The 27,719-nt window shown below is 44.4% G+C and overlaps 1 protein-coding gene across 2 annotated transcripts in view; it reads right to left on the bottom strand.

The window, feature by feature from the left end:
- The window catches only part of Fyb1 (FYN binding protein 1), a 168,720-nt gene that overhangs the window by 78,681 nt on the left and 62,320 nt on the right, over positions 1-27,719 (bottom strand). For both annotated transcript variants that reach the window (XM_004652587.3, XM_045132650.1), the window contains exon 2: positions 26,528-27,665. In XM_004652587.3, coding sequence (XP_004652644.2) covers positions 26,528-27,665 — 1,138 coding nt within the window. The remainder of the gene's footprint in view (positions 1-26,527; positions 27,666-27,719) is intronic.

The following is a 27,719-nucleotide window of genomic DNA, read 5'->3' as shown; positions in this document are numbered from 1 at the left end:
GCTGGCCTCGAACTCATGGTGATCCTCCTACCCCTGCCTCCCAAGTGCTCGGATTAAAGATGTGCACCACCACACTTGGCTACTCGCTTTTCTAAAAAGCATAACCAAATATATATATATTTTTTAAATAATTTTTTTGTTTATTATTTTTATTTATTTATTTGAGAGTGATAGAGAGAGAAAGAGGCAGATAGAGAGAGAGAGAGAATGGGCACGCCAGGGCCTCCAGCCACTGCAGACGAACTCCAGACGCGTGCGCCCCCTTGTGCATCTTGCTAACGTGGGACCTGGGGAACTGAGCCTCAAACCGGGGTCCTTAGGCTTCACAGGCAAGCGCTTAGCCGCTAAGCCATCTCTCCAGCCCACCAAATATATTTTTGAGCAAAAAGTAGAGACACTCTCAATTATATATACTTAGTGATTCCAAAAATACAATCCATTCTTTCCAAGAGATTGTCCTATTGTTCTACACTACATTTTTCATCAATAGATTATGTTTGGCTTGGAGAATTCCAAATCTTTAGACTTTATTTTTAATATTTTATTTATTTGCAAGTACAGAAAGAGAGAGCCACTTTGTGTATGTGGCTTTATGTGGATATTGAGAAATCAAACGCAGGCCTCCAAGCTTTGCAAGAAAGCACTTTTAACAGCGAAGCCGTCTCTCCAGCCCTAGAACTTCTACCTCTTAATAAAAAGACTGAAGAAAATGTTATTTGAAGCTGGGCATGGTGGAGCATGCCTTTAATCCCAGCACTCAGGAGGCAGGGGTAGGAGGATCACCATGAGTTCAAGGCCGCCCTGAGACTACATAGTGAATTCCAGGTCAGCTTGGGCTAAGGTGATACCCTACCTTGAAAAACAAAGTTCAAACAAACAAACAAAAACAAAACAAAAAAAAAAAGAATGGTATTTGGGGGCAGAACACATTAGAAAACATTAAAATGTACAGTAAGATTTTACTAGACTTAAAAATGAAAATATGTTATTTTCATTAAATAACATTTCCCAAGTTATAAGAGCAATTCATTTTCTGCCAAGTAATTTTAAAATTAAACAAATTAAGCCAGGCGTGGTGGCACATGCCTTTAATCCCAGCACTCGGGAGGCAGGGGTAGGAGGATTGCCGTGAGTTCGAGGCCAACCTAAGACTCCATAGTGAATTCCAGGTCAGCCTGGGCTAGAGTGAGACCCTATCTCAAAAAACAAAACAAAACAAAACAAAAACAACAACAACAACAACAAAAACAGATTTGCTCACATTTTCACCATCTAGAGAAAACTACGATAAAGATTTTATTATACTTCAGTCATAATATTAGTATTGTCATAGTGTTTGAAAAGTGCCAATATCCATTCTGGGAAAAATGGACTATGGGCCACACTGGGGGAAATACTTCCTTGAAAAGAAAGGTAGAAAAGATTTTTTAAAAAAATAGTTTAAGCTGGGTGTGGTGGCACATGCCTTTAGTCTCAGCACTCAGGAGGCAAAGGCAGGAGGATCATCATGAGTTCAAGGCCACCCTGAGACTACATAGTGAATTCCAGGTCAGCCCGGGCTAGAGAGAAACCCTATGTCAAAAAACTAAAAATATATAAATAAACAAAAATAGAAATAAAAATATAAAACATTATTTTTAAAATTTCTTTTTATTTATTTACTTGACAGAGAGTAAAAGGGAGTGGGAGAGAATGGGTGCTCCAGGGCCTCCAGTCAGTGCAAATGAACTCCAGACACAAGAGCCACCTTGTGCATCTGGCTAATGTGGGTCCTGGGAAATCAAACCTGGGTCCTTTGGCTTTGCAGGCAAACACTTTAACTGCTAAGCCATCATCCAGCCCCTCAAATATTTTATTTTTATTTATTTATTTGAGAGAGAAAGACAGAAAGAAAGAGGCAGGTAGAGAGACAGAATTGTGCACCTAGTAGGCCTTCAGGCACTGCAAACAAGCTCCAGATGTGTGCACCACTTCGTGCATCTGGCTTTACATGGGTCCTGGGGTATCGAACCTGTGTCCTTTGGCTTTGCAGGCAAGCACCTTAACCATCAAGTCATCTCTTCAGCCCTAAATTTTTTTTTTTGTAATTTTTTTTTATTAGAGAGGTAATTGGCATGCCAGGGCCTCCAGCCACTACAATTGAACTCCAGACACGTGTGATGCCTTGTGCATGTGCAACCTTGCATACTTGTGCCACCTTGTATGCTGGCTTAGGTGGGGCCTGGAGAGTTAGACATGGGTCTTTAGGCTTTTCTGGCAAGCACCTTAACTGCTAACCCATCTCTCCAGTCAGCTAAAAGATTTTATTTATATTTATTTATTTATTTATTTGACAGAGAAGGGGTGGTAGAATGGGCACGCCAGGGCCTCCAGCCACTGCAAACGAACTCCAGACACGTGTGTCCCTCTGTGCATCTGGCTAACATGGGTCCTGGGGACTTGAACCTAGGTCCTTTGGCTTTGCAGGCAAACACCTTAACCACTAAGCCATCTCTCCAGCCCCCACTAAAAGATTTTTATGAGAAGTATCAGGTAAGATACTTTGTGGTGATAAAACTAAGCTTTATCTAATGACAAACAGACATCTATTTAACAACTTAGAAAACATTATTTGATTACTATGAAGACTAGTAAAACTACTCAGAACTGATTTTCCAGGTTAATTTTGTTTATTGCATAAGAAAATGAGGTTATATTTAAAAAAAACAAAACTTGGCATCCACAGAGCCCAGCTCAGTATGAAAGACCTGCCTTGGATGGGAGCAGTGTCCCATGGGCTGCTGTCCTGGGCTGCAGAGAAAGGAGACTCCAGCCTCATCCCCAGGCCACCATGCCTTCCCACTGGATGCTGCTATATAACCTGGAGCTGTGAGCCAGAGAGAAACTCTTCCTTCTGTGAGGTGCTTCCTGTCAGGAATTTGGTTACATCAATGACAAAAGGAACCAATGCAGTGCGTGTCCTTTGCTGTCTTAGCCCAGTCCCCCATTTCTTGATGGCGCACAGGAAGGGACCAGCTTATCCTCTGCAGAGCCAGGCTCAAAGGCCAGAGATCCTGTGTTCCCTTGAGCTCTAGTTCTCTCCAGAAATCATACCCATAAAGCCCTGGCCTTCCCCCTCAGCCTGGAGGCAAGATGAGCTTGCTGAACACTAAAGAGAAGAACAAGCATGGGAGAAGAAGCTTCACTGGTCATAGATCTCTTCAGAATTTAAAAAAGAGCTAGGGAATATTGGCACAAATTAAATCCAAAAAAACATTCATTTAATTAAACTTAAAAAAAAAAAAAACAAACAAACCAAAACTTTAACACAGATTGCTGTCAACCTTTTGAGGTGAATTTCAAGTTAACTAATCAATCCATAGTCTGAATCATTTTTAGTGCTGTATTTGAAATAAAATAACAAAACTTCAACACAATTCAATCGCTTTAACTACAACCATGTTTGATATATTTTCTTTTACAAAGAGGCTTATTTATTTTAATAGAACCAGTAATATTGTTTCCAACACTGAAATTATGTTTTGAAAACAAAGCCGAGTTAGTTATTTTGATGGGTTTCAGCATGAAAACCCTAAATGATTAGGTAACACAGATTATAATAACATAAGTTTCCTTGCCTTATCAAGAAAATTCCTTGATTATATGATTAGTCTACTTGAAGGAAAAACTAATTTGATATTTCCACAATATGCCATAAGTGTGTTCCTGGTATTAAAACTTGAGTTTTCAACAAAGATTCTTTGTGGGATCAAGGTGTAGTAGAAGTAATTTCCATCAGTTTGCTAGCATGACTTAAAAAAATATCTTCAAAGCTGGAGAGATGGCTTAGTGGCTAAGCACTTGCCCGTGAAGCCTAAGGACCCTGGTTCAAGGCTCAATTCCCCACCACATTAGCCAGATGCACAGGGGGTGCACGTGTCTGGAGTTAGTTTGCAGTGGCTGGAGACCCTGGTGTGCCCATTCTCTCTCTCTCTCTGCCTCTTTCTCTCTGTCACTCTCAACTAAATAAATAAAAAAAAGAACAAAAAAATGTCTTCAGTAAATGTATACATTTCTTGGTGTTTCACTCTCTCCACAATGTCTTTTTAAAAAATATTTTGTTTATTTATTTATTTATTTGAGAGAGAGAAGGAGAGAGAATGGGTGCTCCAGGACCTCTAGCCACTGCAAATGAACTCCAGATGCATGTGCCACCTTGTGCATCTGGCTGATGTGGATAGTGGGGAATCAAACCTGGATCTTTGGGCTTCACAGGTAAGTGCCTTAACCAATAAGCCACCTCTCCAGCCCTCACTGTCTTTGAATGATGTATTATATAGCTACTTGGGTATATGTTGTAAAATCAGAGTCTCTCTAAAACAAAGAATGAAAAAAAACTTGTTCTGACCTAGTTAAAAGTTACAGGAAAGGTCTGGAGAGATGGCTTAGCGGTTAAGGCGTTTTCCTACAAAGCCAAAGGACCCAGGTTCGATTCCCCAGGAACCATGTTAGCCAGCTGCACAAGGGGACACATGTGCTTGTAGTTCATTTGCAGGGGCTGGAGGCCTTGGTGCGTCTATTCTCTCTTTCCCTTTCTCCCTCTTTCTCTGTAATATAAATAAAAATAGCAGGGCATGGTAGCGCACGCCTTTAGTCTCAGCACTCAGGAGGCAGAGGCAGGAGGATCATCATGAGTTCAAGGCCACCCTAAGACTACATAATGAATTCCAGGTCAGCCTGGGCTACAGAGAGACCCTACCTTGAAAAAACTAAAAACAAAAACAAAACAAAAATAAAACATTTTTAAAAAGTAGTTACAGGGAAGCCGGGTATGTGGCACACGCATTTAATCGCAGCATTTGGGAGGCAGAGGTAGGAGAATCACCATGAGTTCAAGGCCACCCTGAAACTACATATACATAGTGAATTCCAGGTCAGCCTGGGCTAGAGTGAGACTCTACCTCGAAAAAATCAAAAACAAATAAACAAAAAAGTTACAGGGAAATTAACTCTCTTATTATCAAATATTAATCTCTAGCCTATGAACATATTTTAGTATTGATGTATCTATTTTTCTTCTAAATGTAATTCTATAAAAACTATTTTGACCCTGCTTTAGTTAACTTTAATTCTAACTTATATGCTTTAGTATTTCTATATTCAGTATGAAATCTAAGTCAGAATTCTCTTTTGAAGAAATATGTAACTTAAAAAATAATTTCTTTTGTGGCCCTTTAAGGGCCACACATCTCAAAATCTTTTTCTCGCGCTCTCTCTTTTTTTTTTTCCAGGTACGGTCTCACTCTAGCCCAGGAGGACCTAGGATTCATCACGTAGTGTCAGAGTGGCCTCAAACTCAGGCTGACCCTCCTACCTCTGCCTCCCAAATACTGGGGTTAAAGACGTGCACACCACCATGCCCGATTCAAAAACTTCATCACTCATAAGTTCCTGTGGCTAGGGAAGACACTCATTATGCCACACAATAGTTCTTCTTATAACAGTTCAAATGCAAAATCCAGTAAACAATTCACTTCTTAAGGCTGATTTGCTGTTTCCAGATGCCAACTTCATATTGATACGTGTGTGGTGGTTTGAATGGATGTCCCTCAATTGATTCAGGAGTTTATTAAAGCTTGTAATTTAGATCTCCAGTCACCTAGCTAGAGGTGTCATTGAGGGCAGATTCTAGGGTCCAGCCCCAGGGTGTGGCATGGATCTGGAATTCCGGTCTAAGGATCTGCAAAGCGCCTGTGCTTTATCTTAAGTTCCTGAAGTGTGCTTGCATGTCAGGTGGTGGCTGTGCGCTCTCTCTGTCTCTCTGTCTCTCTCTGCTATTGTGGAACTTCCCCTGAATCTGTAAGCTTCAATAAATCCCTTATAATATAATCTGTAAGCCTCAATAAATCCATAACTGCCTGGTCTGGAAGTTTATTGCAGTGACGGAAGCTGACTGCGACAATGTGCTTAGTCAGTACTTGAGGATCTGAACGTCTCTTTTTCACACTGACAGTCAAAACCTTAGGTGATTTTTTTTTTTTTTTTTTTTATGGTGGAAAAAGAAAAATCCAGGGTCTCCCACATGCTTGGCAGGAACTCTACCACTGAACTGATCCTTTTATGATAACCCCGGAAGGTCCCCCCCCCCCCCCCCCGTTGTTGATGCTGTAAAACAGTTGCATGTTCTAGCAATGGCTTCCTGCTGTAGCCCCTCCTGCCCAGCCCAGCCTCTAGAAGGGATAAATAAAAATATAGGAACTGGCTTCAGCACACAATGCAGTCTCACTGGAAGACAGAAAGCAAAGCCTTAGAGGACCAGGGAGACAGGAATCCACAAGGGGCAGATGTGAGGCGACAGCAGATCAAAGAGGACATGAAAATCCAAAGGAGATACAAGAGACGTCTCACAAGAACGCCCCACCCTCCAAGATGGGGATTGAGGGAGCAGGACTTGAGACAAGGAAACAGTCAAGCACACGACAGAAATACTGAACACGGGGCTGGAGGGATGGCTCAGTGGTTAAGATGCCTGTTTGCGAAACCTGATGACTGGGGGTCAATTCCCCAGTACCCATGTAAAGCCAGTTGCACAAAGTGGCGCATTGTCTGGAGTTCATTTGCAATGGCTGAAGGCCCTGGTATGCCCAATCTGTCTGTCTCTCCCTGCTTGCAATTAAATAAATAAGTTTTAAAAAGAAATACTAGCTGGGCGTGGTGGCACACGTCTCTAATCCCAGCACTTGGGAGGCAGAGGTAGGAGGATCACCATGAGTTCAAGGCCACCCTGAGACTATGTAGTGAATTCCAGGTCAGCCTGGGCTACAGTGAGACCCTATCTTGGAAAAAAAAAAAAAAGAAAGAAAAAGAAAAAGAAGAACAAAAACAAAACCCTGAGCACATGATTGAGCCCCTGGGTGGGGAAATAATAATTAGCAGAATTGCTCTAGCTGCATATCCAGGAGGAAAGAGGAGAGAAGAGCCCACCGAGGGCCTTGCCCCCAGCATCGTGCCTCCCTCGCTTCCCCAAAGCTCCTGTCTCCTCAAGCTCACTGCACAGTCACCACCAATGGCCTCTCCAAGAATCTGCAAGCACTCAAAATGACAACCAAGCAAAGGCAGTTCTGGAGTCAACAAGCAGACTTGTCACTACAGAAACACAGAGCCCTCTGTCTCCAAAGCAGGACAGATGTGATAAAATACCTTCTGTCAAATGGGAGCAATCTGATCTGGTGATAAGTGTCTTGTATTCAAACACAACACAATGTGCCAAGTATGGTGGTGCTGTCATGTAATCCCAGCACTTGGGAGATGGAAGTAGGAAGTGAAGTTCAGTCATTCTTGGCTATAGAGGGAGTTTGAGTCCAGTTTGGGCTACATGAGACCTTATCACAAAATAAGTAAATGCATATAAAATAGACAAAAATGTGATTTATCATCTAAAACTGTCTGGCTTTTTTTTTTTTTTTTAAGTTTTTCAAGGTAGGGTCTCACTCTAGTCCAGGCTGACCTGGAATTCACTATGTAGTCTCAGGGTGGCCTCGAACTCACAGCCATCCTCCTATCTCTGCCTCCCGAATGCTGGGAATAAAAGTGTGTGCTACCATGCCTGGCTTGTATGGCATTTAAAAAATATATCTTTAGGGCTGAAGAGATGGCTTAGTGGTTAAGGTGCTTGTCTTCAAAGCCAAAGGACCTCGGTTCAATTCCTCAGGACCCATGTAAGCCAGATGCACAAGGTGGTGCCTGTGTCTGGAGTTCGTTTTCAGTGGCTGGAAGTCCTGGTGCATCTATATTCTCTCTCTCTCTCCTTCCCTCTTTCTCTCTCTCAAATTTATTTACTTATTTGAGAGAAGGAGAAAGAATCAGATAGATAGAGAGAGAGAGACAGAGGATGCGCCAGGGCCTCTAGCCACTGCAAACAAATCCCAGACACATGGGCCACCCTGTGCATCTGGCGTAATTACGTGGGCACTGGGAAATAAAACCGGGTCCTTAGGCTTTGCAGGCAAGTGCCTTAACCGCTAAGCCATCTCTCCAGCTCTGACATGTTTCCTGGTACTAATTGATAATATTTGTGACCTCTTCCCATGTCCCTCTAGTTTTCACTGATGGCTCCTCTAATGGAGTGGCAGCCTTCACTATAAACAATCAAACCACTTCCCTACAATCCCCATTCCGCTCTGCTCAATTGGTGGAGCTTTTTGCTGTTTTACAGGTTTTTCAACAACTTCCAAATACCTCCTTTAATCTGTATACTGATAGTGCTTATATTGCTCAATCCATCCCCCTTTTAGAAACCGTGCCATACATAAAACCCACAACAAACGCTACTCCTCTGTTTTTCTCCATTAAGCAGTACATACATTCTAGACAACACCCTTTTTATATAGGCCACATTCGTGCTTATTCTGGACTCCCTGGGCCTCTAGCCACAGGCAATGCTATGACTGATAAAGCCACCCAGCTTGCCTTCCTTGTTGAGCTCGATCCTGTGGCCCAGGCCAAAGCAGCTCACTCTGTACATCACCTTAACGCTCAAACTTTATGTCTTCTTTTTAAAATCTCTAGGGAACAAGCTCTCACCAGATAGTCAAATAATACACAGTGTCACCCTCCTACCCGTTCCCCACTTAGGCATGAATCCTAGAGGTTTAATTTCCAATGAGGTCTGGCAAATGGATGTAACACATGTTCCCTCATTTGGTAATCTTAAGTACCTCCATGTTACTGTGGATACCTTTAGTGGATTCATCTTTGCCAGTCTCCATGCTGGAGAAGCTTCAAAAAATGTCATTGCTCATGTACTCAATTGCCTTGGTGTCATGGGGAAGCCCCAAATTATTAAAACTGATAATGGTCCCGGATATACTGGGAAAAAATTCCAAAATTTCTGTCATCAATTACAAATTAAACATATTACAGGCATACCATACAATCCCCAGGGTCAAGGAGTTGTTGAGCGAGCCCATCAAACTATTAAACATACCCTCCAAAAGTTAAAAATGGGGGATTTATATCCCATAAAAGGCTCTCCAAAAAACATTCTTCATCATACACTGTTTGTCCTAAACTTTTTAACCCTTGATATTCAGGGAAATTCAGCAGCTGATCGCTTTTGGCACACAAATACAAAAAATGCCTTTGCCAAAGCCATGTGGAAAGATCCTTTAACTTTAAAATGGAATGGCCCAGACCCAATACTCATTTGGGGACAAGGATCAGTATGCTTGTCTGACACCAAAGAAAATGTTGTGAGATGGCTACCAGAGAGACTTGTAAAACAAGCTGATGATCCTCCAGTGACATCTCACATATCCAGGGAAGGAACAGTTCCCTGAGAGAATCTCCCTTTTTTCCCTAACAGGACGAAGCTGGAAAGACCTCTACTTATCTTAATCCTCTCACTCAAAACCGGACCCGTTATTATAATTAAAAACATGTCTTTTATATGTCAACAGATTAAAGCCATTAAGGTGCAGCCTTTACAGGTCCATTATCACAGACTGGAGCTGGTGGATCGAGGCGTGGCCACTGAAGACCTGCCACCTGCAGCTGTCACTCTCCCTTGACCTTACATTCTGTACTCATTTGCTATACTGCTGTCCTCTACACCTCTGCTATCACTGCGGTCTACCTGTCTTGGCCAAATAGCTACCCCTCCTTTAGGAGCTGCATAGGATTCAGACTTATACATATCAGCTCACAATGAAGTGAGTGTGATATGGGCACCAACGTGGGTGTGAGGCAAAGCACCGCAAGGGAAGGTCCTTATCTGACCACTTCTGAATTCCCTGAGAGGTATACCTGGCTTGCATGGAGGTCGGTACCATAACTGTTATCACTAAAACCGTGCCTCGCTCTCCGGCCACATAGGCCCTGCCTCCTCTCCCCAAAAGGTACCAAGGACCAAAGATTGTGGGAAAAAGACATCCCACGGGAGGAGTCGGGTCCCTACTCCCCCAGTTGGTTAATGCCCACCGCTGCAAAGTGGGCCTTCCCTCTTTTTGTATGAAAGAAGGGAGGAGATGTTGGGAGCTATGAACCAAACCTCGGCCATGTTAACAGAGACTGCCATATAGCAAGTTAAGTTTTTACTTCCTCACCTAATACTCAACTACCACAAACAATGGGATCGTACACCGGGCCAAACACTCCCCCATCCTGCCGGTAGCTAATGAAGAAACAAAGGCATTGCAATTTAATCAGTAACTCTGTGATCTTTGCCCTAACTGTGTCCCCTTCCCCCTACAACTCCTTTCCCTGACCACGTCCCCTTCCCCCTACAACCCTATATAAACCTACATGTAAGAATAAACTCTCGAGGCCGTGACAAATGCCTACCATGGTCTCCTTCTTGTGTCTGTCTGTCTTTCACCCAGGTTAGCTTCTCCTTGAGTCCTTGTTCAACTCCCTGCTGGCCAGGGCAGATGAAGAAGTTAAAACCTTTGTTTTTCTAATAACAATGTGGCTCTACTTGTCCCTGATACAAAAGCATTGGAAAATGTGCATTTTGAAGATCAAAAGTGCTTTCGTTTCTATAGGACACTCTCATGTCTTATAGAGCATGAAGTGTTCATGGCACTTTGTAAGTTCTCCCACCAAATTTTCACAAGTCTCTAGCTTTACAACAATACAGTGACAAGCTTGGGAAAACAAACACACAAACAATTCCATAGTACCATCTCCATCTTTCCTTTCATCACCAGGCTCAGAAGAACAGACGTTTGCCCTCAACATCAAAACTGGAAAATGCTTTTCTTCAAACTTGCTTATCTTCGAAGATAACATTAAAAGACACCTTTATTTTAAGGTGATTGCCTGGCTTTGTTTTGCAATGGCTTAATTTTATTTATTTACTTATTTATCTGCAAGTAGAGAGAGAGAGAGAGAATGAGAATGGGCATGCCAGGGCCTAATGCCACTGGACATGAACTCCAGACATGTGCACCGGTTTGTGTATATGGCTTTATGTGGGTGCTGGGGAATCAAATCCAAGCCTTAAGGCTTTGCAAGCAAGTGCTTTTAACCACTGAGCCATCTCTGTAGCTTTTTTTTTTTTTTTTTTTGAGGTAGGCTCTCTAGTCCAGGCTGACCTGAAACTCACTTATGGCTCCAGGATGGTTTCAAACTCACAATGTCTCTCTTACTTATGCTTCTCAAATGCCAGATTAAATGCATGTGTCACCACACCTTTGTTAGTAGGCTCTTTGTTAGTACTATATGAACAGAAGTGTGCTTTAGAGCTTAGATGCTGTGGTGGTTCATATTAGGTGTCCCCCATAAACTCACGTTTTTGTTTGTTTGTTTGTTTGTTGAGGTAGGATCTCACTCTAGCCGAGGCTAACCTGGAATTCACTATGTAATCTCAGGGTGGCCTCGAACTCATGGCAATCCTCCTACCTCTGCCTCACAAGTGCTGGAACTAAAGGCATGTGCCACCACGCCTGGCTCATGTTTTTTTTTCTTAAGATTAATTTAATTTATTTATTTATGAGAGAGAGAGAGAATGGGAATACCAGGACCTCTAGCCACTGCAAACAAACTCCAGACACATGCACCATTTGAATTGAACCTGGGTCCTTAGGCTTTGCAGGCAAGTGCCTTAAACTCTAAGCCATCTCTTTAGCTCAACTCATGTGTTTTGAATGCTTGGTTCTCAGCTGATGGAATTTTGGAGTTATAGTCTTGCTGGAGGTGTGATGTTGGGGGTATGATTATGAGTGTCATAGCCAGCTTCCCCTTGACATGCTCTCCTGCTGCTATTGTCTACCTGATGTTGGCCAGGAGGTGATGTCCAACCTCTGCTCATTCCAAGTTTTCCCCTGCCATCATGGAGTTTTCCCTCGAGTCTATAAGCCAAAATTGACCCTTTCTTCCCATAAGCTGCTTTGGGTCAGGCAGCTTGTGCCAGCCACAATGAGAAGGCAAATGCAACAGTAAAATTGGTATTGGAAAGTGGGGTTGTTGTTGGTGAAAGCTCACTGTGTGGCTTTTGGCTTTTAGAACTGGTTTGTGGGAGGAATGTGGAAGGATTTGAAATCTTGCTCTAAGAGATGCCTTGTGGTGCCAAAAGCAGAGCTTAATGGGATATTCTGGACTGAGTTGAAAGACCTGAATGCAGTAAGAGCTATGGACTGTGAGGTTTTGCTTATGAGGGGAAGAAAGAACTTTGTTGGGACTGGGCTAGAAGCAATTTGTGTGAGAGGCTTGCTGTGTTCTGCTACCTATGTCCTGAGAGCTTGTGCAGGGTTGTGTTGCATAGAAATGGACTGGTATGGCACATACAGAAGTAAAATCTTTGGGTAAAAACTGCTGCCCATTCACCCGAAATTGTTTGAGAGAAAACAGCCATTGAGGTTGGGCCAGCTGTTCTGTACTGAGGTAGCAGGAAGAATGCCGACTCTTCTGAAGGTAGGGATCTCAGTGTTGAAGGAGTCTCCTGCTTTTCAAGGTTGGCTTTCTTTCCCTATCTCCAGCACAGATGAACAAGTTGGGTAGTTCACCCAGGAGTGTAACAAATGCAGGGAAGAGAAGGTCATTGCATTGGCTGTGGTCCACTTGATGTTGGCCAGAAGGTGATGTCTAGCCTCTGCTCATGCCATCCTTTCTCCTGTCATCATGGAGCTTCCCCTCAAGTCTGTAAGCAACAATTAACCCTTTCTTTCTATCACCTGCTTTTGGTTGGGAGTTTCCTGTCAGCAACAAGAAGGTTACTGCAGCAGAAGCTAAAAATCATAAAGGAGATGAATTCTGTAGACAACTGGGCCAGTGCAATTACCACTAATCAGGTTGAAGGTATGATAGCCACCAGTGTTGTTTTTTTTAAGCTCCTTGTAGAACTTTTCCTTGCTGGTCAGTTGAGCAGATGGGAAGGACTGTCCCATGTATGCACTGGGGTCACCTGGGGCAGAGCTCAGGGCTCCATGATCTTTATGGCCTATACCAACATAGTGGCAACTTTTAGGGTAGTATGCAATCATTCAGATTTTCAAAGTCTATTTTCATAGCACCTTTATTTTTCTCTTTGTTTCAAATGTCACCAATAGTACTAAATATGGTCTATTTGTTGTGTATGTTGTTGTTTTCTTTTTTTTGAGGTAGGGTCTTACTTTACCCAGACTGACCTAGAATTCACTATGTGGTCTCGGGCTGGCCTTGAACTTGTGCCAATCCTCCTACCTCTGCCTGTTGAGTGCTAGGATTACAGGCATGTGCCGTAGTACTTAGATTTTTTTTAATGACTAGCAGTTATATGGACCATGTTACAACACTATGCAAAACAAACCTTAAGGCTATTGCAGGGCAGAAGGAAAAGGAATGAAAATGAAGGGAAGCAGACAACAGAAAAAAAAAAAAAGATAGAAAGGGCAGGGAGAGAGTGCTAAGAGTGTGGAAGGCTCTGCACTCACCCTGGCTAACAGGTGAATGGTTGGACCATTCAACCACCAGCTGTTGAAATAATGCATGAGCCGAAGCTTTCTCCACCAGGGCTGCAGACTCTCCGGGAGGCCTGGGCCTCCCTGCCAAGCATTTGTGCCGCCTGCCACAGCACTGGTGTTCCACTCCGCAGGGGCCAGAGCTATGACGTTAGGTATCTGAATGGCATCTCTGCCCTGCTCTTCACTAAGCAAACGTTTAACACAAAGCACAGAGCAGGCCCTGTTTGCTTAGACTGTACATTCACTTATTTGCATGCTCTGATGTCATCCACTTCTAGTATCCTGTGTCAGCTTTTTTTTTTTTTTTTTTTTTTTTTTTGGTTGAGGATAATACTCTTGGCTTATAATCTCTTCGTGTCCCCGCAGCTTCCCTTCTTTCCTGATGTGATTGCTACAGACAGCTCTTATCATCTGAGCTCACCCACGAGGTGAGGCAGGAGGATCAGAAGTTGAAGGCATGGAGGAGAATGGAGTTGTGAAGTAGAATGTGGGGGAGGGGGAGGGAGTTACCATGGTTTATTGTCTTATAATTATGGAAGTTGCCAATTAAAAAAAAGAAGCTGAAGGGTAGCTTCATGAGACCACGTCTGAAAAAAAACAACAAGCAAACAATAAAATAACCATTAAGGCGCTTGCCTACAAAGCCAAAGGACCCAGGTTTGATTCCCCAGGACCCATGTAAGCCAGACGCACAAGGGGGCGCACACATCTGGTGTTCGTTTTCAGTAGCTGGAGGCCCTGGTGTGCCCATTCTCCTTATCTCTCTCCCCCTCTGTCTCTGATTGTAATAAATTTAAAAAATTTTTAAAAATACAATAAAATAAGAAAAAAAAAACAGTTAGGAAAAAAACCCTGAAACCAACCAAAGAGAAATAAGTCCTTCCTCCCTTAAGGAAGCTTTGTAAGTACGCCAATTCCTGTGACCCAGCCTAGGCCTCCTGAACTAGGGACTGTGGGAGCATTACATCCCCTTCAACCCTCCTAAACTAGGGACTACAGGGGACATTTACTTCATAGGCTCTTGAAAGACCAAGGCCCAACTTTGATATTTTTTGCCCCTTCTGAATATACAACACATATAGCATTGGTTATAACCTTTATTTACCTTGGCCATTTTTCTCCTTGTGATCCATTTAGTATTCACATGACCAGGTTGACATATCGGAGGAATTGATAGGCTGAGGTGTCCTTGTTATATTTAAACTCAGGAACAGCAAAGCAGAGTAAGGGCTGGAGAGATGGCTTAGAGGTTAAGGCACTTGCCTGAGAAGCCAAAGGACCCAGGTTCAATTCCCCAGGACCCACACAAGCCAGCTGCACAAGGTGGCACATGTGTCTGGAGTTCCTTTGCAGTGGCTTGAGGCCCTGGAACACCCATTTTCATTCTCTCCCCCCACCGTCTCACTCAAATAAATAAATAAAAATTGAAAAAAAAAAGAAAAGCAGAATAAAAATACCCTTTCCATTTTCCTGGTTATATAGTTCAGCTATCTGCAACCCAAAGTCTTAAACTCAGTTTTGTGTTCCTTGTGTATAAGCAGAAGTTTCTTATCCCCCACCCCCCGGGAGGAACATAGGGGAAGAGATGACTATGGGGAAGTGGTTTTATTTTGTGTTGCTATCTGTAGTCCTTATTTTACCAGAAATGAGCTATTGTAAGCAAAGTTATATCCAGGAAAATTTAGTTACTCTCAGTACCAGGACAGGCTCAAATTTTCCCAAACTGATGTAGCAGCTGGCTTGTTTTATCCTTTCATATATTTTCAGGGCCAAATAACAAGAAATTCATAAAACATAAACATGCTGGGAAGCAGGGAGAGGCAGGAACTTGAATTCCAAAATTCTTCACTGTTTTTAAGGAATGGGCATTGGTCACTCTTGTGGTGTGTGAGCTGTCGCCCATGTGTTTGAACCCTTGGCCCACAGCTAGCGGTGCTTTCTGGGAAGGCAGTGGAACCTTTAGGAGGTGGGAGGGGTGGGGTACTGGAGGCAGGTGTCATGGTTTACAATGACTGTCAACTTACAGGACCTAGAGTCACCTATAACGGATTATCTTCATGAGGTTAACTGCAGTGTGAAAACCCACCTGAACTGTGGACAGGCTCCTGAAAAGGAGATGGCTGGCTGAATGCCAGCATTCATCTTGCTGCTTCCTCACTGAACACTGAATGTGACAGGTAGCTCACGGTCCGGCCACCACGCCCTCCTGCCTTCATGACTGTAACCTTGAACTGTAAAGGGAAGTACACCCCTCCTCCCTTCAGCTGACTTTTGTCAGATTTTTTTTTTCATTTTTTTCATTTATTTATTTATTTAAGAGAGAGAAAGGCAGGTAGAAAGAGATGGGTGCACCAGAGCCTCCAGCCATTGCAAACGAACTCCAGACACATGTGCCACCTTGTGCATCTGGCTTAAGTGGGTTCTGAACCTGGGTCCTTTGGCTTCGCAGGTATGCGCCTTAACCACTAAGCCATTTCTCCAGCCCTTGCCAGGTATTTAGTTCTAGCAATGAAAAGGAGCTAAAGGTAGCTAATACAGAGGTTTTGCAGCCCAGTGCCTCTTTGTGTTCTTCCTATGCTTCTTGCATTCTGATGTGCCAAACTGGCTTTCTGCTCCTGCCACCATGTCTACCCGAGGCAATATTTATACACTTTTCCTTTTCTTTTTGGATGGGACTTTTCAGTGCCTGATAATACAAACTGCTTTTGAAAATCAAATGAGTTACCTTTAAAAAAAAAAAAAAACACCAAAAGCAACTTTAGCCAGGCGTCGTGGTGCACGCCTTTAATCCCAGTACTCAGGAGGCAAAGGTAGGAGGATCACCATGAGTTCAAGGTCACCCTGAGAGTATATAGTGAATTCCAGGTCAGCCTGGACTAGTGCAAGACCCTACCTCAAAAAAAAACAACCCACAAAAAACTTTATTTTATTTCAGAGAGAGAGATAGAAAGAGGCAGAGAGAGAGAATGGGCACACCAGGGGCCCCAGGCACTGCAAACGAACCCCAGATGCATATGACACCTTGTGCATCTGGTTTACATGGGTCCTGGAGAATTGAACCTGGGTTCTTTGATTCCCTAACCAGTAGGACATCTCTCCAGTCCTACTTCATTTTTACATGTGTAGGTATGCACATACATGGATGTGTGTGTGAGTATAGTATATGCACGTATGTGCAGAGACCCGAGATCCTCTGATGTATTTCTCTGCTGCTCATCTGGATTTCCTTAAGCAGAGAGCTTTCCCTCACCCTGGAGCAACTGCTTGTGGTCAGTGAGCCCCATTAATTCTCTAGTTTCTGTTCCCCACAGACTGGAGTTATGGGCATGTGTGTGTGTGTGGCCATGTTCCTATGCACACTCAGCATGTTACATGGGTACTGGGGAATCAAACTCGAGTGATCTCAGTGTCTCATGCCTAAGTGGCAAGCACTTTTAAACTCTGAGCCATCTTCCCTGCCCTCAAATGAGCTGAAAGAGAAAGAAAAATGGGAATGCAAGGGCCTTCTGTCACTGTGAATGACCACCAGACACATGTTCCACCATGAGCATCTGACTTTATGTGGTATTGAAGAATGAGGGCCTGCAGGCTCTGCAGGCAACTGCCTCCAGCTGCTGAGCCATCCATCTCTCCAGCCCCAAGAATGAGATTTTTTTTACAGATTTTTTTGTTTATTTTTATTTATTTATTTGACAGTGATGGGGGAGAGAGAGAGAGAAAGAGAGAATGGACGCACCAAGGCCTCCAGCCACTGCAAACAAACTCCAGAAGCATATGCCACCTTGTGTTGGAGATTATGTGGGTCCTGGGGAATTGAGCCTCGAACCGGTGTCCTTAGGCTTCACAGGCAAGTGCTTAACCTCTAAGCCATCTTTCCAGCCCCAAGAATGAAAATTTTGAAAAAAAAACCAAAACTTAGAAGACAAGGAGGAGAAGTAGGAAAATGGAAGAGAGACAGGTGGTTGGGTTGTTAGTGGTCTTATATAATTGGCTGAGTGGCACTGGCTGCCTTGCCTGGTGGTGTTCTGTCCAAACAGATGATACACTGCAGTGTCACAGGGTGAAGAGAGCAGGGTTCCCTGGGGTAGGGACCTGGCGTGCACCTAGAAACCTCATCTGATGGAATGCCACTCAACCAGAGCATGACAAGTTTCTCTGCAGGAGAACTAAAACCTCCCGGCCTCAGAGAGACCAAAGGTGGAGTGTGAGGATTCCTGCCACTCATCTACCTCAAGTCTTTCATTATGAGAAACACTGATGATTGAAATATATTCTGTAAACTTCATTTATCCTCCATCATAAAACTTTTTGAGCCTAGCATGGTAGCGTACATCTTTAATCCCAGCACTTGGGAGGCAGAGGTAGAAGGATTGCTGTGCATTCAAGACCATCCTGAGACTACAGAGTTAATTCCACGTTGGCCTGAGATACAGTGAGACCCTGCCTTGAAAAACAAACAACAAAAAAAAACTCCCTTTTGAAAAGTGCCTAATGAGTAAGTCATGGCTACACATACACACACACACACACACACACACACACACACAAAATGTGTGTGTGTGTGTGTGTGTGTTTGTATGGTCAGCTTTCTCAATCAGAAGTGAATGTCTGGAGGGCAAGGAGAAGCAGGATTCCTAAAGAAGCTTCAGTCTTGACCCCTGGGCAGTGAAAGCACGTGGAGCACAGTAACGTCATCAAGGTAATAATTTGGACGAGAACTAGAAGTGCTGTATGACCTTAAATCAAGCCACCATTTAATCTACCTTCCTTCTTCCTGCTGGTATAGCTGAGTACCTTTTATTTCAGCATAAGCATATTTTAGATGTCTGCCATATTTATTTTATTTTATTTTATTTTATTTTTATTTATTTGACAGGGAAAGAGACAATGAGTGTGCCACAGCCTCCAGCTACAGCAAATGAACTCCAGCCACGTGTGCCTCCTTGTGCACCTGGCTAACGTGGGTCCTGGGGAATCGAACCTGGGTCCTTTGGCTTTGTAGACAAACACCTTAACCACTAAGCCATCCCTTCAGCCCATGTCTGCCATATTTATACACCTTGCTCCTCCTTGCCCTTTTTTTCTTTTGGGATAGGAACTTTCTTAGTACCTGATTGTATGGGTTGCTTTTGAAAATTCAGTGAGCTCTCTTATTCTCCCTGGAACTACAAGAAAGTGAAGTCAAGAGATGAAGAGTGGTGCTCTGTGTGCCCCGCCGCCTCAATAGACTAGGCCACCCCTAGCAAAACAGGCAGTTAGTTACCCGGATGAGGGCTGAAGGCCGTTGTGCACAGCGCGCAGCTGCAGAGACGATGTGAAGTTTAATACAAGCAGCTGATTTTACAATGCAGGTCCTTTCTTTGGGGAAAGAAAAAAAAACTCTCGTTTTTTTTTTTTTTTTTTTGGTTCAGATTTTTTTCTACAGTTAGATGTTGCATCTTCGGTTACCTTCTGCTGATAGTATCTGTTGCTTCTGTGTACTATAAATATCTTTTTTCCATAATATGCCAGAAAGAATGAAGTATAACCCCCCCACCTTTTGATTTTTACTTCAGTAGCAACTGAAATGGAAGAGAAAGATGTTTCTTATCTATTTACTAGTGGTTAATACAGCAGTTAAATTCTTTGATCTTTGAACTCTCCTACTTATCTCTCAAATACTGGGAGAACAATTTAGTATTCTAGGTGGTTCTCTGGGCTTTAGATATATGCCTTAATTATCATGATTCTGTCTTCTGTGAAAGGGAAGTTTCCAATATTTTTGGAAAAAAATAGAACAATGATTTTCTGCTCTGGAGGCATAATTTTGTTCTTTCCATAGTTGGAATTTTTTAAAAAAAATATATTTTATTTACTTATTTATTTCAGAGAGAGAGAGAGAGAGAGAGGTGGGGGAGGGAAAGAATGGGCACACCAGGGCCTCTAGCCACTGCAAATGAACTCCAGATGCATGTGCCATCTTGTGCATCTTATGTGGGATCTGGGGAATCAAACCTGGGTCCTTAGACTTCACAAGCAAGCACCTTAACTGCTAAGCCAGTCTTCCCCTCTTTTTAAATTATCTTCTTTTCAGGAACAAGGTATAATTTTAATTTAATGCTTTTGGAATTTTATAAATTTCATTATTTGACCAAATCTGGTATAGATGAAAAATGATCTTGCAATATATCCATAGTTGAAGGGTAATTTAGGCACAGTATATTTGTGTTATATTTGGTCATATCTTTGACATTGCACAAATGCTACTAAAGCTGACATATCCAGTTGTTTCAGAACTATTTCCATATGTCTTAGAAGCAACTTCAAAAACACCAATTTCAACATGTTGACCATAGGAAAAGTTCTTATAGTAGGGAAAATCATGCTGTGTTGGCATAAACTACTACTATTATGGAAATGTCTGTTCCTGTAATAACTGAGAAAAGTGACAGTCTCTCATTCAAGTCTTGAATAATGCTATGAGAAAAGTTTTCTCTAAAGATGCACTGGTATGTGTGGGCTACTGAGCTAAAACTAACATTAGGAGAATGGCTGGTATCTGAGCAGAAACAAAATTCTTGGAGGTCAAATTTAAGACCAAGCAAAGAACCAGGAACCTAAATATGTTGAGGGGATCTTTTCAACGGCAAAATGGTCTTGGCTCTGAAGAGAAGGAATGTGTGTTTGGCACAAGCTGGCCAGCAATCCACTCCTTTCACTTGTCCACTCTCCCATCCACTGTTCTAGTTGCCTCCCATTCAAAGCAGATCGACTAGCTGGTAAAATGAAGTGTGCTTGCGTATTCACAGGGGAGTAGAGGCCAAATCGTATTCCCAGCTCAGGAGTCAGCATCAGGGAGCGAGACTTTCCCCATCCCACATGATCTCACTCTGTAGCCCAGGCTGTCCTGAAGTCACTATGTAGATCAGGCTAGCCTTGAATTCATGGTGATCCACATACCTCAGCCTCCCAAGTGCTGAGATTACAAGTATGAGCCACCACACTTAGCTTCCAACTCCATCTTGATTTGTAACCTCACATTAGATGACTTGAGGAGTGGCTAAGAACATTGTCTGAGTGTCTTTGCCTCATGACAATAGTCCTGGGGGGTGACATAAGGCTCACCCCAGGCCTCTCTTAGTTTCCTTTTGGCTGTCTATTTCCTGCTTTATGACAGGGTGAATAAATGGTCTTTTATGAAATGTTGATTTTTAAATTACAATTAAATTAATTGAGCTGTTATTACATAATGAGGGTGGGGACTTTCAGGATGCCCTTCCTCTAATTACCCCATAAAAATAGTAAGAAATGCCCGGGGTGGGTGGTGCACACCTTTAATCCCAGCACTGGGGAGGCAGAGGTAGGAAGAGTTCAAGGCCACCCTGAGACCACATAGTGAATTCCAGGTCAGCCTGGACTAGAGTGAGACCCTACCTCGGAAAACCAAAAGTAAAAAAAAAAAAAAAAAATGAAACAAATAAAGCAAGAAAAACATCCAAAGCTCTTAGCAGCCACCTTAGAAGAAAGGTAAAATAACCTTCATACATAGACTTTAAAAGCAGAAGAGGAAAAAAAAGAAAAGCAGAAGAGGAAACAAGCTCTTCACTTCTTCTCCTCTCCAGGCCCAGAAGCATCTCTGTGGGGAGGCAGTGATTTTATATATATATGTGTTCTTTATTTACTTGCAAGAGAGAGAATGGGCACACCAGGGCCTCCAGCCACTGCAAACGAACTCCAGACTCATGTGCCCCTTGTGCATCTGGCTAACATGGGTCCTGGAGAATCGAACTAGGATCCTTTGGCTTTGCAGACAAATGCCTTAACTGCTAAGCCATCTCTCCAGCCCAGGGAGCCAGTGATTCTAGAAGACCATGACAATTTTTGTTCTATGCCACTCCACTCCAAAGCAGACTGAGAGGAGCAAGGTAAGTCTCCAGGCACAAATGCCCTGAACACCAAAACAGAGACCCTACCTCGCAAAACCAAAAAATAAAAAAAGAATAAAATAAAAAAAGAAAGAAAAGAAAGGAAGGAAGGAAAAGAAGAAAAGAAGTATGTGGGGCTAAGGAAGTGGCACAGTGGGTAAAATGCCTGCCAGGCAAGCATGAGGACTTGAGTTTGGACCCCCGGGATTGGCAGAAGATCCCTGGTAGCATGGTGAATGCCTGTAATCCCAGTGCTGCTGAGGCAGAGAGAGGGAGGCCCTGGAACTCCCTGACTAGCTAGACCAGGCACGTTTTAGGTTCAGTGGACACCCTTGTCTCACGTTCACAAACACCCATGCGCACACACATGTATGTGCACACACATACGATCATATGCTTACAGACATACCCACTCCCACACGCTCAAAAACAAAAAGTGAAAGTAAAAAAATCGAATGTTGTAACAGGGCTTTATCCTGAAGCTAAAGCTTTGGATCCAGCCAGGCATGGTGGCGCACATCTTTAACCCCAGCACTTGAGAGGCAGAGGTAGGAGGGTCACTGAGGGCTGAAGGACACCCTGAGACTATATGAGTGAATTCCAGATCAGCCTGGGCTAGAGCGAGAACCTACCTTGTAAAACAAAACCACAAACAAAGAACAACAACAACAAAAATAAAGTTATGGATCAGCCTGCTTTATTCTGACACCAAGTTCAAGGCAGTTTACATCTAGACAGAGTAAATGTTCATTTGCGGGAAATGTAGATGATGAGGGAACAGGCTATCTTTACAGGCATAACATATACCAAGGGATCTGAAGTTGGAAGGGTTACCCTAATTAAGTGGTTTTAGAATAGAAGCTATCCTGCGTAGTTTGACCAGGGGGAGACAGGTCAGGAGAGGAAAGGGTTGAGAAAGGAAGAGAAAGAGGACAGGACTATGCTGCTGCCATGCAGTTCTGTCCGCTATGGCTCTATTGCTTCCAGCACCAGCCAGCACTCACCTTCCCGGGCCTCTGAAGTCACAGAGGACTAACCGAGCATTTATGGAAACTCATCTGAACGCATGCTACCCGACAGTATGGCGCTGTCACTCCCAAGCTTGGAAGAGGAGAGAAAGCAAAGATGAAGGGTGTGCTTAAACGCCCTCAAAGATGCCTGTTTTAACAGCATAACCATCTCTATCACATGAATTTGAAGGCATAAAATGGAGGTTATTGTCATTCATTCTTTTTTGTTGTTGTTTTTTGTTTTATCGAGGTAAGGTCTCGCTCTAGCCCAGACTGACCTGGAATTTATTATGTAGTCTTGGATTGGCCTCGAACTCGTGGTGATCCTCCTACCTCAGCCTCTGAGTGCTGGGATTAAAGGTGTGCGCCACCACACCTGGCTGTCACTTATTTTTTTATTCCAAGGTGCAGAAGGAAATAGGGACCTTTTTGAAGTTCTTAACGAAATAACCATTTTGAGTTATGAATTAGTGCAGAAACAAGATAATTGAGGAGGAGGCACCATGTGCAAAAAAAGCTGAATTTTCTAGAAGACATAATTGTAGGATCATTTCAAAATTTCCTTTCTTCTTTTCTTTTTTAAGCCAGGGTCTTATGAATTGCATGTATCCCCGGCTGGCCTAGAACTCACAGCTGAGCTCTGGGTCTCAGGAGGGAGCAAAGGACAGGGTTGGCATGGAAGACATCACTAGTGTCCCCACGGCTGCCCCAGGTAACAGGCAGCCTGTACAGAGCCAACACTAACAGTTTAGTAGAATTTCCAGTTTTCCATTCAAGGATGCTGTGATGCTAGCTTATTAGGAAGAAGCCTGACCCAGGTGGGACAATCACAACCAGCGACTGACAGTCCTTAGGTATCTTGCACCCCACAGGCCATGGCCTTGTGCTGTCCCCACACCAGTCTCAGCCAGCCAGCACAGGACTCCCCTGAGGTTACTCGTATAACTTGCCTTGCTCTCCTCCACTCTGCTGCTTCATCACACCTTCTTTGATGGTCCGCCCAAGCTCTGCCTGGCCAGCCCTCCCACCATGCTCACATCCTCAGTGTGGACTTCCCTCCTTGCACTGTCTTACCTACCCTGGTCAGTTCACAGGAGGAGCCCAGGGCCTTGAGGGGTCTGAGTCCAGCGCCCTTATGGTGAGCACTATACTTGGAACCACATCAGGACAGTGACTGCAGGGTGGTCATGCATTCGGCAGGAGAGCTGTGCACTGTCCTTTCTGTGTTCCGGCCCACCATAACAGCATGCAGCTGGGCAGACAGGCCTGTGGGCTGCAGGTGGGAAGCCTGCTGACCTCAGGAGATCCCACATGCTCATTCCAGTTGCCTGGCGTGTTGTCCCTGAGCTGGAATGCTTCAACTGTAGTAGCACCTGGTGAGCACAATTTTTATCCAACTCTGAATTTTGTCATTGAAGACATTATGGCCTGCAGTTGGGGCCCATGGAAAGCAGAATCATTTGATATCTACATTAATCAAGTTGAGTACAACATACATGGCCAGCACCACACCTGTCTGACTGGAGCCCAGTTCCCCTCTTGTGCATGTTGGGGAGATTTATTTTCAGCCGTATAATTCATTTGACATGAACATACCATAATTGCAGTCGCTAGGAAGGTTTTTTTTTTTTTTTTTGAGGTAGGGTTTCACCCTACCTCAGGCTGACCTGGAATTCATGATGTAGTCTGTTGCAGTAAGGTTCACATTGCTGGCAGAAATCACCTGACCAAGAGCAGCTTAGCTGATAATGTCCTTGAATTTTTGATCCTCCTGAATTCAACACCATGCCTGGTTTATGTGGTCCTGGAGATTGAACTCAGGACTTTGGGCAAGCTAGGAAGTTCTACCAATTGAGCCACATCCCCAGCCTGAAGTTGTTTTAATAGCAGATTTGATCCCTAATCTGTTTATCAACAAAATCATTCTGATCACAGGGTGATGATATAGTGCAAGTGCTTTCACAGTGCCAAGTCAAACCCAAACAAAAACACCTAGTAGGTCTAGAATTGCTTTAGTTAGACCAGATTTATTTTTCTCTGTTTTATTTTTATTTATTTATTCTTTATTTTTATTTCTTGTTTTGGGAGACTGAGTTTGTATAGCCCAGGCTGATTGCTATGTAACCAAGAATGACCTTGAACTCCTGATTGTCCTGCCTCTACCTCCAAAAGCATTGGGATACCTACATGTAGAACCATGCCTGACTTTAGCCCACAGTTTTGTGAGGAGTGAAATATGACTACCGGTGGTATGGTCACTTACAAGCATCCTTCTTTTTCACATCTGACAAAACTGTGAATCATCTCAGGCACGAATGAGCTTTTCTCATCACAACTCAGGCTGACAAATCTTTACTGAGTCATTCCGTATCAAATTCTACCCCATGCCGTAACATTACAATGGCATCCCTGGTAACAAATCAAACTATTTACCTGGCAGGTGTAAAGAACATCCCTTGTCTGTCTTGTTTTTCTAGCTCTGTGTTAACTTATGAATCTAAATAGTTTAGAAAAAAAGTTATTGTTAACCTTTTTTCTTTTTTTGTGAGATGAAGTTTCTTATTTATTTGAGATAGACAGACAGACAGACAGAATGAGCTCACCAGGGCCTCTAGCCAATGCAAATGAGCTCCAGATGCATGCACCACTTTATGTATCTGGCTTATGTGAGTTCCGGGGTCCTTAGGTGCCCTAACAGCTAAGCCATCTCCAGCCCCTAGAAAGATATAGGGAAATTAAAGCAAAAACAGCTAAAATATAATGCGCTGAGTTCTGATTCCTAACAGTCCTGTTCCCACTGGACTCAGCTTGAGGAAAACATGAAGAACAGTGCGGATGTTTGACCCAATTCAGAGGAGTGTTGTCAACTCTGCACGGGTGACATTTTGGCCTGGCCAATTCTGTGTAGCGAGACAGACAGACAGAATGAGCTCACCAGGGCCTCTAGCCAATGCAAATGAGCTCCAGATGCATGCACCACTTTATGTATCTGGCTTATGTGAGTTCTGGGGTCCTTAGGTGCCCTAACAGCTAAGCCATCTCCAGCCCCTAGAAAGATATAGGGAAATTAAAGCAAAAACAGCTAAAATATAATGCGCTGAGTTCTGATTCCTAACAGTCCTGTTCCCACTGGACTCAGCTTGAGGAAAACATGAAGAACAGTGCGGATGTTTGACCCAATTCAGAGGAGTGTTGTCAACTCTGCACGGGTGACATTTTGGCCTGGCCAATTCTGTGTAGCGAGAGGGTCCTCTGCATCGTGATGCGGTTAACAGCTTCCTTAGCTCTACTTGCAAGATGCCATTGGCGCTTTCCAACTGTGACAAGCAAAACTGCCTCTAGACATTGCAAATGTCCCCTGGCCATCAGCTTTGTCTGCCTTTGAGAACTATTGGCTTAGAAGTTTGCTTACTTCTCTCATTCATCCCTCTGTGGTAGACAGTAGGACGACATACCTCCCTCTCAGTGAACAGAAATGAAAACTGAGGAAGTAAATGTCATGGTTGTCATTAAGCAAAACTACTTATCAAATGGATGTATTTTCTTCTCCTGGTGGCCCTGCCAAAAACAAACAAACAACAACAACAACAAAAACCAAACCCACACTACCAGGCTTCTTTTCTCTGCATGCTCCCCTAGAACTCAGACTTTGCACTTTCTCAGATCTCCCATACAAAAGAAAAAAAAAATGCCAAAAGAAATTTCATCCTATACGTAGTGAATATTAGTGATCGAGTGATTCCTTGCTCTCCAACATTCCAGAGGGCTGGAGAGAAGGCTTAGTGGTTAGGGCACTTGCCTGCAAAGCCTAAGGACTCAGGTTCGATTCCCTAGTACCCACAAAAGCCACATAAGTATATATACAAGGTGACACATATGTCTGGAGTTTGCAGTCACTAGAGGCCCCTTTCTCTCTCTCTCAAATATATACATAAAAATAAAATATTTTTTTGAGCCAGGAGTGGTTGGCATGCCTTTAACCCCAGCACTCCGGAGGCAGAGGTAGGAAGATCGCCCGTGAGTTCAAGGCCACCTTGAGACTACAGAGTGAATTCCAGGTCAGCCTGGGCTAGAGGAAGAGCCTACCTCGAAAAGCAATTTTTTTTTTTTTTTTTTTGGAAAAAAGATGGCTCCAGAAACCAAACCATCCTCGGCTGGGGGACAAAGCGCGCTGCTGGGCGGTGGTCTAACTCACCGTTTGCAGAGTCAGCTTTGAGGAATCTGGTCAGGTCCACGTTGGGTGGCCTGCTGGGTTTGGATGGAGGTGGGCCCAAGGTGAACAAGGGGGGCAGCGGCTTCCGCTTTGGGGTCACTGCGTTCTTGTCTTCAGCTTCCTTCTCTTGACTTTTGCCCCAAGGCGGCTTGGACGCTGGCTTGGGGAGCTTGGCTGGGTCTTCCTGACTCGCTCTGCCCAGGAAGATGTTTTTAGCAGCATCCATCTTCCTATCCTCCCTCTTCTCTTCCCCGGCTCTCGAGGGGCCCGGGCTACCTCTGCTGGCAGCGGGTCTCAGGACCACCCCGGCGAAGGGCGAACTCGGGGGGTCACCTGCCCGCTCCTTGGGCTCGGGGTTCTCCCTTGCTGCCTTCGAAGGGCCGCTCCTGGCCTTGGCGTCCGGGGCCCGCGGCGGGCCTTCGTCCTGCGGCGGCGGCGGCGGGGAGCTCTCGGCGCCCGGGGACGGCTTCGGGCCCAAGCCGAGCCTGGCCGAGTGGGGTTTGGGGTCCGCACCATGTGTGGACGCGAACTTGCCCTTGGCTGCGGCCAACTTGGGGAACACGGGCCTCTGGTCGTCCTCCGGGGCCGGGGCAGCGGGCCCGGGCCTGACGCCGGCCGCCGTCCTCCCATCCGGGTCCTGGGGGTCGCCGTGCGGGGACGGCTTAGTGCCCGGATGTGGCCGCGGGGACGCCGCTTTGGGGTCGTCTCTGGACACGATGGCGGGCCTGGGGCCCACGGGCTTCAGGAACCCCACCTTGGCCTCGGGGTCTCTGGCAGCCGAGCTGCTGCTCGGCGCTCCCAGTCTCGCGGTAGGTTTTAAAAAAGGGGGTTTGGGCTCCTTCTCGGCCTTTTCCTCAAAGGCGGGCTTCGCCGCCAAAGGTGGCTTTGGGGCCCCAGGCTTAGGCACGTGGCCGGCTCCCAACGCCGCAGGGGCGGCATGTCCTTGGCCGCTGTCGAATAAGTTCTTTCTCGCCTGGATCCCCGAAGAAGAAGAAGAAGATGATGATGGTGAGTTTTGCCCCGAGACTTTGAAGGGCCTGTGGCCGACGGACGCCTCCTCTGTGGGGTTACCGCCGACGTTGAACTTCGCCATGAGAGACTTCACATCTGCTCTGCCGTCCTGCAAGCAAAGGGAACGAAAACCAGTTGAGAGTCAGAAGCCTCGCTTGCAGCG

This window comes from Jaculus jaculus, chromosome 13, assembly GCF_020740685.1.
Source record: "Jaculus jaculus isolate mJacJac1 chromosome 13, mJacJac1.mat.Y.cur, whole genome shotgun sequence".
Classification (NCBI taxonomy): Eukaryota; Metazoa; Chordata; class Mammalia; order Rodentia; family Dipodidae; genus Jaculus; species Jaculus jaculus.
This window is presented reverse-complemented; position numbering and strand designations above follow the sequence as displayed.